The sequence below is a fragment of the Bombus impatiens genome, unplaced genomic scaffold (assembly GCF_000188095.3).
Source record: "Bombus impatiens unplaced genomic scaffold, BIMP_2.2 scf_0074, whole genome shotgun sequence".
Classification (NCBI taxonomy): Eukaryota; Metazoa; Arthropoda; class Insecta; order Hymenoptera; family Apidae; genus Bombus; species Bombus impatiens.
In genome coordinates this window covers 38,392-50,722 of record NT_176493.1, presented here as the reverse complement: position 1 = coordinate 50,722, position 12,331 = coordinate 38,392, and the positions used below count along the sequence as shown (strand labels likewise).

Sequence of the window (12,331 nt, the reverse complement as noted above, 5' to 3'; positions counted from 1 at the left end):
TGATGTGTGTATAACTTTTTTTATTTAGCCAAAGTAACCCAGATAATAAATAATAAATGTATGTTTGTTATAGTTTTAATATGCGACGAGGGAAAAATTTTGTGCACCGTTCGTGTAATGTTGGGATCGTTATTATCTATATTATCAGCTTTCCTATCAGTCACATTGGTTTTATAAATGTGTATTCGTGATTTGTACTCTCTTTTAAAATATTTAACAATATATAGTCTTCGCCAAATTAATATATAAGTATAATAGTCTTTTTAATATTATTTCGATTCTTACTAAGGAGCGCGAAATTCGAATTTTTGTTTCTTAAAAATAAAGATGGAATTAATTTCAATGCCGCTTGAAAGGTACACTAATAGCTAGACCGTAAATTTTTATTTTATGCGAGAAATTTCAAAATGTACAAATCCGTACAACAGAAAAATATACAAATTGTCCAAAGTAGAGTACTTTCAGTTACGATTTCTATTAGATTAAATTGGAATCTCTATTTGAATTTTACATATGGCTTTAGCTATGTCCATAAAAATGTATGTACATTTGATAGCTATAACGAATCAAACTTCAACAGCTTGAAGATAAAAATAGGTACCACGGTATAACATTCGACAAACTTAACACACTGCTTCTTTTTTATTCCTTTCCTCCCCGATTTTCTCGCGAATCTAAGAACTACCGATATAAAATTTTGGTTGGTCGTTTCTTCTCCAAGCGTTCTTTTGTGGCTTGGGCCATTGCCATTCCAACAAGACCATGAACGAGAGGGAAGAAAAAGGCCAGCGATATACGAAGGCTCGCTGACTCGGAAAACTTTCCGTCTCCCGCGCGTATTGAAACAGTAATGATATGGGAAGAAGTCGGTGGGATAACGAAATGAAAACACGTGCTGAACATCCGAAAATCGTCCAACTTGTCGGTAAGTTGCGTCGGTGCCGTTTACGCGTTATAGCGCTTCCGCCTGGGGAACGATATAGACACTGTGTGCCGGAACTTTTACCATATGGTCGAAATAAAAATCAACCGAGGGATAATTAGCTGTGTAAATAGTCGCAAATACGCAACTTCGTTACTGGACTTTTTGTACATGGTTGACACGTTGACTGCCACGGTGTACATCAGTGACAAAAGTTTTATTAAATTTAGAATGATTGAATTAAGATAAATTTCCGTGGATCGAAAAATTGTCAGCAATGTGAAAATTGAGAAAAACTGCGCAATATAATATTGTATTATTATATGATATAATATTTGCGAAAAATAAATGTTATGACGTAGTATATTTCAATCTATTGCGGCTCCACTGATAAACATAAACTTCGCGTGTAATATGTATATATACAATAAAAATACATGAACTTTTTGAAGGAAATTCACAAACCATCCTTTATAAGTGGGAGATACATAGATAAACACGTGAATCGAGAGGGAAAACTTAATGTTATAAGATTTCAATCTTCTATAAAAAACTTCAATTCTGGTAACGTATGCAGACACCGTGTGTTAAACGATAATTACATATTTGATTAGAAGATTTGTTACGAGGAGGAAAAAATAATTGTAATTATAAGTTGCTAATTGTTACTTTTCATTAATTTGCAGACGACCAGCTTTCCCGTGTTTTTACTATGACGGTTGATTTTGGACTGGGCGACTGCTTAGATATATACGTATATCCTTGCATATTTTACACGAAACGTTCCTATTCCAGTAGAGTGAATATACGCGTGCTAGATGCTGTTTTTACATCGCTTAAAATAAATATTAGTACCTATACTGTTGATAATTCAATGGATCGTATTCAACAGTTTTAATCTGAAAATATTTATATCCGAAACTAATGTAAAAATACCATTAACGTATTATCACATACTTATATGTATTGATCAACGAAATGATCGTTTCAATTTATAGAATAGCAGGCTCGTAACTAAAAGTTAAGCGATTAACCATCACCATCGTGAAATCTCAGTCGGAGCGAGCGTTGGTTACCATCAAGGAACTGGTACGTAGGTTTGTTATCCTCTTTTGGTTCGTCCTACCCGCTTAGTTTTTAACGAACATCATTTCCGGCAGGTAAAATATTATCTTCCGCCGTGGGCCGGCTTGTCACTGTTTTATTGGAAAATCGATTCGGAAAACATCACCATGGGGTGAAGGTAGCAGCGAGATTACCCGGACAGCAGTGAAACGCAAAAGATAAAACGTCGCGACGAATTTTCGGCCGTTGAAAGCCACGACAAGAACCGGCGGAATGACAGGTCATATCTCGTTCTGCTTCTTATTGTTCTTAACGGGCTGCTATGATTGCATACTACTGAGAACAATATCATCGTTCTCAGTGGGCCACGAAGACAATCCTTACTGCCGCATTTGCGCCAATCACACCATGTGCCAATTTCCGGTACGTATTTCCATGAATCGATGAACTTATTTATTAAAGTGACTTGCTGCTTGAGTATTTGTTGCATTTAGAGATATTAATCCTCTGTGCCATATCTGACTCGTTTCGGGAGAATCGTAATTTCTATCATCTTATTGTGATTGTTGATTTGTATGGTTGTTGTGAGATGTTAACCTAATTATCGAGGCGAAGGTTAGTAAATTTCGATATCATGTTATGTTATGACGTTTATTATCTCGATGTTACATTGCATCTTAATGGTATAAACGATGGCAAGTTAGTAATATAATAACATGGCCTTTAATCATAATCGATCATAAAAATAATGAACATCTCCAATTGTTAAGCTGAGGTTTCTTCAATCTCAATGTTATTTTATGTTATTACGTTAGAAGATTTATTGTACCGATCTTATGTCGAATCTTAACGTTGATACTACAAAAATGGCACAAATAACCAATTGGCGATTTTTCATAACAATAAAAATTATGTGGATGAAAATATGAATATGCGTAAAATATGTGGATGAAAGATCCCCTTTTGCCTTGTATCACTGTATTAAGAGGACCAAACAACATGGTACTTTTTATATTTTATCTCGCATTTGCATTTCTCTGGTACTTATAAATCTCATGTTTTAATTGTCGGTAGTTTTAGTGCCGATGGCAGGAATGATGTAAATAACGGTACAACGATACAAATGGTGTAAATTATATCAGGTTAATGATATAAAGACATGAATTTTAATCAATCCATCATAAATTTGAGATAGGAATAAAGTGGAATGTAATTATTGGAGCAGTTAAATCATCTTTATTGCGATACTTTCACATTTACGCAATGCCTATGCTGTTTGTTCTATCGATGAAATTTTTAATTAATGCAGCAAATATTAATCAGTCCGAGCAAACGTGATACAACATGATTTTGTTCATTTAATTAACCGATACAGCGAGTCAGAAAACGCTGAGTAAGATTATTGGTCATTAATCATCCATTGTTTACTCCCCATTGAATCTTCATTAAATCCACAATTTATCAAGTGCGATGTATCGGTAAACTATAAAAATTGTTTAAACGCATGCAAGTGCATAAAGAATGATCAATATTGAACCATAAAACAGAGTACATAATCCATCGTAGATGTTATTATCGCCGAAATCATATGAAATACGTTGCGTAGAGATCCGCGACAGCCCAGAAATACGACTACCGTATTAAAAATTTGGAAAACCATTTAAAGGTTACATGACATTTTGAAGAAGCTGTGTGCGGTTAAAATTTGATTCAAAGAAACGAACGTCTCGTACGTATCGCCCTAATGCAATCTTCTTTACGACAATCTTTTAAACTAAAATACTGTAAAGTAAACTCTATGTTTTATGATATTTCGTTTTAAATAGGGCAACACGTCGATTTATCGTTTAAATCTTCTTCATTTACGCTTTGTCATTAACTCACGAAACGTAATCACACCCTCTTCCAATATCGACTTCCGCTTGTTTTCCGTAAATATCCAACGAAATTCTTGCTTCATCGAGACGCCGCGTTCGCGATGAGCGAACGATACACACGGAAAACGTCACCGCGACGTCGATAATAAATACGAACGCGGTCGAGGTTAGCGAATCGAGAACATAAAAATCCATCGCAAGTGCGAATTTGCGCAACAGGAAATTCGGGACGACGACACCGCTCGTTATTGTCGACCCGGTGTCACGCATACAATGAGTCTATTCTCGGCGCACATTTCCAGGCCGGAGGATCACGCCGTCACCCACGAAGAATAGCGCGAACGCATTCAGACTAAGGTTTTATAGGAAACGTGAATTCTTGAGACGGGCGTTAATTCGCGATGTCAGATACGTGGTATCATCATTCCGCGCCGGATGCACGCCGATGCTGCCTGCTTCTCGTTGATGAGCATGAAAAATACTGAAAAATACTATGAATCGTTGATTTTCTATGACAATGTAGCTTTGTATAACTTTACATTTTTGTAGTATTTTTTAACGCCCCTTTGTGAAAAAATTTCGAAGTGTACTAATTAGCAAATTAATATTATATTGTCTTATGGTTAAATTAAAATACGACCAGGGCTGTTTTGTAGAACTGGAACGATATTATTAGGAAAACTGTACAAGATGCAAGTAACAAATTATCAGTGTTAACGAATATTTTTGCATGATGATGTCACGTCCCGCGCTGCGCACGCGCCGTAATGTAGACTAAAACTACCAATAGCGCGAGTGAGCGTTCCAATTTAAAATTTAAATAAATTTTGACAGTTTGTATAGAAACCAAATTCGAGCCTCACAACCCCCATGGAATAACCTGTCACATGACATGACGCCTCCACGGTAGACCTAAATATAAATAAGCTTAGCGACATAAAAGATAGAGAAATAATTCCTTAGTTCGGAGTAGTTAGTTCCTCAGTTCTTGGTGATTAATTCCTTGGTTCTTGGCGATCAGTTCCCCAATTTTTGGCAAGTAACTTCCTTGTTCATAGCGATTAGTTCTCAATTCCTTTAGCTCTTAATTTCTCAGTTCCTTTGCCTTTCAATTCTTTAGTTCCTTAGCTTTTGAGCTCTTAGTTCCTTTAGCTCTTAGTTTTTTGCTCTCAGTTCTTAAGTTCTTTAGTCCTTTAGTTCTTTAGATTTTAGTTCTTTGTTTCATTAGTTCCCAGTTCTTGTTAGTCTTGTTAATCGATGTGTTTGCATTTGTCAATTTGTAAATTATTGAAAATCAATAAAATTAAAATCTTGTAATTAATAAGAGTGAAAACGTATTGCAAACGATTGTAACTTCGAGTATTCGAAATCTCAACGACAATTCTGTCTGTTACGACCGTTCGCGGAGAGACGCGGTCGCTAAGAAAACGCGTCAGCGAGAGGCGTAAATTCTCGCTACGATTCGGTTAATCGACGTCGCGAATTATTCGTTCCCCTGTTTCGGTTAAAATAACAGAGGTGTTTCAATGAATGTAACACTGTATAGTAAGTTATATATCACCGTTTATTCTAACAACTTGTAAAGAAGACAGTTACGCTGGTGCGTATGTATAAGACGAGTGAGTGACTGATCTACGGGTATATTTCCGGTCAAAGAATGTTGACTGTTCGAAGGATGTAAAATCAATGATGTTCGGAGACGATGCTGTGGCGGAGGAAAGCTAAGGATAGGTGTGTCTAGCGCACGGGACCATCGGATTTGTTGGTGACGATTTTGGCTAAGACAGTGAGGGAAATAGGCTTCGTTGTTAATTGGTTAAACGAAGGTTGGTAGACTAGGAAGGGTCTTAGCCGCCCTCGAGAGAAAGTGATTAGTGCGAGGAAAGTTGCATCATACGCGAGAAAAACTAGCTTCCCCTTACAAGCCGTAGTAAACAATGGTCTTTAGAAATGAGTCGGAAAACAGATGTTTGTTCGGTTTGAAGGGCCTCGACTAGGAAATTCCTGAGATTTATGGAGGGTACTTGAGACTATTGAGGGTACGCAGTAAGTATCCGAAGATATCTGGTTGTCATCTTGCCCGCGGTGTCCTGGTGGCCTGGTCTAGTTAGAGTGTTACGCGACGTAACACTGTCAATATCCAATTAGAATTAGAATAAACATTTGTTGTGAAGAATATTTGTTCAATAATATAATAGGATTAAGCGAACATTTATTTTCACCAACTTTGATCCCCTCCCGTGCCAGTACTCCTGCGCGTAGCAGGTTAGCCGAAACGTGGAGTTTAATTGCCAATCGCATTAAACATCAGACAACACTATAATTTAATCTAAATTAAAAAATTAACGGCAACACAACCAAAACGAACCAAACAAAAACGTAATAATGATATAACAGCTTTGATAATAAAACAATCAAAGTTTTGCAAGGAAATTTTACTTTATTGAAGGGAAGATTATAAAGATGTAATACAGAAGTGTCTAGGTATTAACCCGCAACAAGGGAATTGTTAACGATTAATGATTAAGTAGTAAAGCAATGTTTAAACGTTTCATATATACGATGTTATTGAAAATTGTAAATAAAGTAACTTGTATATTATTTTGCAATTTACAAGTAGTATATACTAGAACAGTAGATGGGTACGTTAATTTCAAAATCAATTACGTTATTATTATAAATAATTGACGTGTTACACATAAAGGAAAGTATGCTAAAGCAAAATGCTTATTTCACATTAGTTTACTTTAAATGATATTAAAGGAGACATCAAGAGAGTCTTCCTCGTAGACAACGAATTAAAAAGCACAAGTTAAATAAAGTACAATATTTTTTTTATGCTTCAACTTCTTCAAAAAACGAACTTATGTCACACAAAAGATTCAATTTCCTTCTAATTGTAATTTTATATGAAGACAATTCAATCTTAACACAACTGTATTATAAAATTTCTATTTCGTGTTCCCTTAAAGTCGATCTTTGTAGATCAATAGGTCTCCGTTTGCCCGTTTCCCGACCTCTCGATTACTCGCCTTAGAATTGTAATTTTAATTAATAACAAAGGATTTCTTACATGAAAATATGATAGACAATTACAGTAATGAGCAAAATTAAATACACGGCCTCTAAAACAGTGTAACTTTTTAAAAATTCGACCAAACGAATTGATTTTTTTTTCTTTTTTGAGAAGTAAGAAGGATCAGTTTACTAGATGACGTGTAAAAAAGTTTTATATAAATCGCGAACTGGCCGGAACTGATAGAAGAAAGTAAAAATCGCTTTTACAACTTTTTTATCTGAGTCTGCAGTAAAGATATAAAGATGAAAGAATTTATAGATTTTAGGCTGAAAGTGACGAAAATTTTGTTTTGGATCGAATTGTGTTTAAACGAAATATTCGTAATATACTCATAATCAAACGTATTGTTTAAAATTTCATGACAGGCTCAGATAAAGATGTTATGAAATGCGAGCTTTACTATTTTCTTCGCGATTCCGCTCAATTGCAATTTTTACAAGGACTTCTTGCGCGTCGACTATTAAACTAATCCTTATAATTCTCAAGAAATAAACTCAAGTCGTTTGATCCCATTTTAAAAAAGTTATTTTATTTTAAAGAGTGTACGTCCAGTTTCGCCCATTATTGTATACGGAAAATGTCATGGAATAAATAATAATTTACATGTAATAAAAAAATAATTTACTTTCGTACTCGATAATTTTCAGTTTTTCGACGTACTTACTTGTTTCCAAATCGATTTTTCACTTTTCTTAAAATCTAATAGCTAATTTATTTCAGTAAAGAACGAGATTAAATGATCGTTACATCGATCGTAAAATTCGCTTTTCGAAAAACGAATTACCATTTCATACGCATATTCAATTATTTCATATGCACGTTCAGAGTAAAGCGCGACAAGGAGTGTCGACGTTGCTCGGCCAGTGCGAAATTTCTACCGGTTTAAATTTATGAAACGAGGAAATAACGATGTCGAGAACGCGATATATCGAAAATAAGCTGGTGGTAAAGGGCGGATACTGCATTAACGATGGCTATCAGTGTGTGCGTGTGAAATTGCGGGCCATGGAATTTCGAATAACGATGCCGCTATTCCTTAACGTTATTTGTACCAATCACGTTAACTCTCTATTTTAGCGTTTGTTGGACTTTTCTCCCCAAAATTCAACCTACATTGGCCATATGCAATTAGAATTACGTATCACGTATATGTATTTGTAAAAATATAAAAGCGATTAATATTTAATATTTATCGTTCGAAGTACTATTATGATACATTTCTGTGAAGGCTCTTAATACCAATGTGCATTCGAATACCATATTTCGCTGTCATGTTTAATATTTTAGTTAGACTGATTTAGGTACATCTCGTACATAAATTACGCTTATGCTCGTACCGTTGAAATCGAGCTTTTGAAATATTGATATATCGGATACAGATTTCAGTTTACGCGCTCATCAATACTTTCTGACCGTTTCCGGTTATGAACGCGTTTGCTAGATAGCATGCAATATATTGTGTAATTAGAGACATTGTTGTAATTGAAAGGAGTGACAAATTTCATTGAATAGCAACTTTTAAGCAAGAAAATATATCAGAAATGTACACGTATCCGGAAATTTGTAATGTAGAAAAAGTAATATAAGTATAAAGTACGACTTTGCGTTCTCCTCGTTTTGCAGAAATTGAAATTAAAGTGTATATATCATTCGAATTAATCCTTCCCAAAGACTTTAACATTTTTGGTGGAAGAAGAAAAGCTCATCAATTTTTATTTTTATTTAAAAGATATACAGTTAAAAAAATATGGGTTAACTCGAACTCTTTAAAACACCTGCGCTTTAAAAGAAAACACTTGCGTCACATGAGCCGTTCGGAAACGTCCTAATTTTACTTAATGAGCATTTTCTCTACGTTTCATCGTTTCAAATCCATAGCCTGAGTTAGTTGCGTGAAACATCCTCTATATGAATGAACAATATGTTATGTATAATAACGTTTTTACGTGAACTTTCGGCCGGTCAATCCAAAAATATAGTAGATCGTATTATTAACGGAAAATTGAAATACGAAATTTATTTACATATTCGTCAAAATGAAAGATTACAAGCTGGACATTTAGAATGGTGAAAACTGATAGCGTGATAGAGGCTTTTTCTCTATTCGCTCGATCAACGTTAATGCTGGAGGTAGGTGAGAAGAAACCTTTCGATTAAATGCCATTAGGTCGATCGCTTTCTGTCGTTATCGCTAATTTCCCTTTAATTCGCGCTTTCGTGGGAGTTTTAAAATTCTCTGTGAAATTTGGCGCCCAATTATTTTCTAAATTCCCCGATGCCGCAACAACCAGCGCGTTATCATTAATTCGTCTTGTTTCGATTTGTTGAAATATCGTCATTACTTTAGAGTGTTTAAGGCGTTAGAGTATTAAATAGCTGTCTTATTTATCATTTCATACATCTAGATACAGAATAGTAATCGTTCAGAATCGAATTAAATTTATTATTTATTAAAAATAAATTTAGTATTTATTGCAATGTACAGAATTGCCTCCTATTTATTAATAATAAATCCTCCACCTGCATTTAAACATATGAAAACTGTTACAGGTACAAATGCACGTATAAATGCAAGCAGGTATAATCGAATAATTTCTGAAAATTATTTATCTATGATCTATAGCATGGCTTGTTAAAATTAGTTCCCAATTTTGCTTCAAGTACCATGTTATCAATGCCATCGTTAGTTCTCTAGCTGAAGGTACTACTTGAGTAACTTCAAATTGCAATCGAATTAAGATTTCATTGCTCTTCAGTTTCCAATAAAAAGTTATGTTTTTTGTTCGTTGCAACATGCAAATGTTCGTTCGAGCAACTGTTTCAGAACCCATTTGCAATCGATGGAATTACGTAAGATAGTGAATTAAAGAAACGTCGCGATATCGTTTCCGTAACGATACTTTTACGATATCACACGATTGCGTTAAATAGAATGCTTTATTGGAAAAATATTTTAGTAGCAGTATCAGATCAAACTTTTCGACACGACAAGAAGTCGCCGTTATATTTAAAATTTCTATTTCTCCAGAAAATAATTATGTAGAAAATTCTTAGAACAATTTTTTACGTCGATCTTGAAACTTTTTGAATTACTCACTTTTTCTGAATCGACGGTTAATCTCTTTTTCTATATTATATTCTGTTTTTTTTTTTTTTTCTTTATTACTTAAAGTAGAAATGTATTGCAGAATATAGAATGTATAGACTATAGAATTTTATATATTGTCCGTACAAAAATATGAAAGAATATATACGTATATACTTGATGAATTAATTTAGCTAGGATACCACACATGTATGTATTTTACGCGCATAAAACAACCAAACAAAGAACGCGTAGAACGAAAATTAAGACTGACAGAGTGAATTTCATAGCCTGCTTCTAAAAAATAGAATACCCCTGTGGGCCTGTGATAGACATAAAAAAATGCTTCTTCCCCTGCTATACATCAAAGCGAATTCGATGAAGCATCACGTCAAAGCTCTGCCTAAAGAAAGTATATGCTTCGAGTACCCTCCCACTAAATTCGATAGCACTTCGTATGAAAAGCTTAAAGAGGCTATTTTTATTGAGTACGAAATTCGCAAGTCGATAGCGCCAGTTCGAAGGAACTATGAATCCATATAAAAAGAAGGCTATTGACATTTTAATTTTATTCCAACTATTCGACCCAAACCAAATACATTTATGTATCCCTGATAATAATTGACCGTACCAATTGATAAATTTTTGTGTACGTTTCAGAAATTTTAATATGGAAAATGGAAATAGATCTTTTAACATTATATCAAGTAATAGAAATCGTATTTTAAAACCGTAATCTTCGTGAGAGTAACCATACGTATAATAAATCATCAATGTACCTAAAATGTAGTAATATGATAGAGTCTTCATACAATATGTATGATATCTGCACTATTCTTGTACTATTGCTACACCAGTTATAGAAATTTCGGTTCATAATTTGCGTTTATTAATACAAACATCCAAGAGGTATAACTAATCGGGCTTTCAAATGACAATTTCAATTAGATTGTATAAAAGCTATTTGAAACGAACAAGAAGATTAAAGCAGCGATTCAATTAACAATATCTCGTTTGTTTGTCAAACTTAAAAGACGTTCGAATGACGTAAAATTGTTAAAGACAAAGCAACAAGAAACAAAGATATTGGAAAAAATATGATTGTAAGAAATAATGAAAGAAATGATCAAAGAGAATAACTATTCCTTTCCTTTTATTAAACAGAAAATTCTACTTTCTTAATATTAAGTTAATAGTAAAACATCTAATGTCCTATCGTAAATCAAAAGTTCGATATATAATTTTCACAGCACGACACGGATGGCACCAGATGCGTGAACCTTCAGCATACTGATCTGAACGAGAAGGATATCGAGACCATACTCGACTGGCACAACGTTTATCGCAACACTGTGGCGAACGGGGACGAAGAGCGAGGAAATCCGGGCCCTCAACGTCCAGCAAAGTTCATGATGGAGCTGGTAAGATTTAGTTTGGTCCGACAAGGCATAATATATGTGGCTATAAAAAAATAAGGGATAAGGTTGGGCCATGGTGACGACTGGCATGAACAACATTCAGGTGTTGGATGGCAACTGTAAAGAAATTTCAACCCCCTCTATAGTAGAAAAATTCCCAACTAGTCCCTTTCGACTGTTTTATTTCATAAATCTGTTCATAAACCAAAGTATATTCCACTTCGATACGCGTAAACCCAATGTAACTTATAAACTCGAGTTATAAAAACTTTATATTACAACACAAATAAAAACTGTCAATTAAACGAAAGAACAGTGAATAGCTGCCGTGGGAGAACTTTAGTCCCCCTAATACTTGATTTTCGATCGGTTTCTAAATATGCAAGTGCTATATAAAAGTCAAAAATGGTATCTCATATTTTTGTCTTCTCTTTAAATTAATTTGAGCTTCATAATTATGAGTTCAGTTATGGATATTTTATCTGTGGTCTAGAAAATGGATGTATCTGTGTTTCATCACAATTAGATTTTTATGTAAATTCGTATTTTTATAAACCTAATTAAACAAATGGAATCTAAGTAGAAATCCACTGAATATCATAATAAGTACTATACGTGGAATATTTCGAATATTTTCGTATGTCGGAGATAAGAGGCCACCGGTGCCTTCCCTCTGAAACCTCGGGAAAATCCATGAAAACATTGCAATTAAAACCTACAGTTGTAATTAAACGGTTTGCCGTCATTCTACCCAATTGTATTTGTTTAAGACTTGTGACAATGAGCTTGGGCTCAAGGCGACAATTAGTCGCCGAACGTAGCCGCGGTCAACGGGACGAACTCTCCATCTAACAAAGGCATTGAGTAACCCTATAGCTCTCCTTA

General features: G+C 34.5%; 1 protein-coding gene across 1 annotated transcript in view; it reads left to right on the top strand.

Annotated features, from left to right (window-relative positions):
* The first annotated feature begins 272 nt into the window (after nt 1-272).
* LOC100747274 (venom allergen 5-like) overlaps nt 273-12,331 on the top strand; it is a 13,719-nt gene continuing 1,660 nt past the window's right edge. Inside the window, exons 1-2 of the mRNA XM_024372463.2 lie at nt 273-2,410; nt 11,279-11,449. Of these exons, the coding sequence (XP_024228231.1) occupies nt 2,261-2,410; nt 11,279-11,449 (321 nt within the window). The 5' untranslated portion in view covers nt 273-2,260. The remainder of the gene's footprint in view (nt 2,411-11,278; nt 11,450-12,331) is intronic.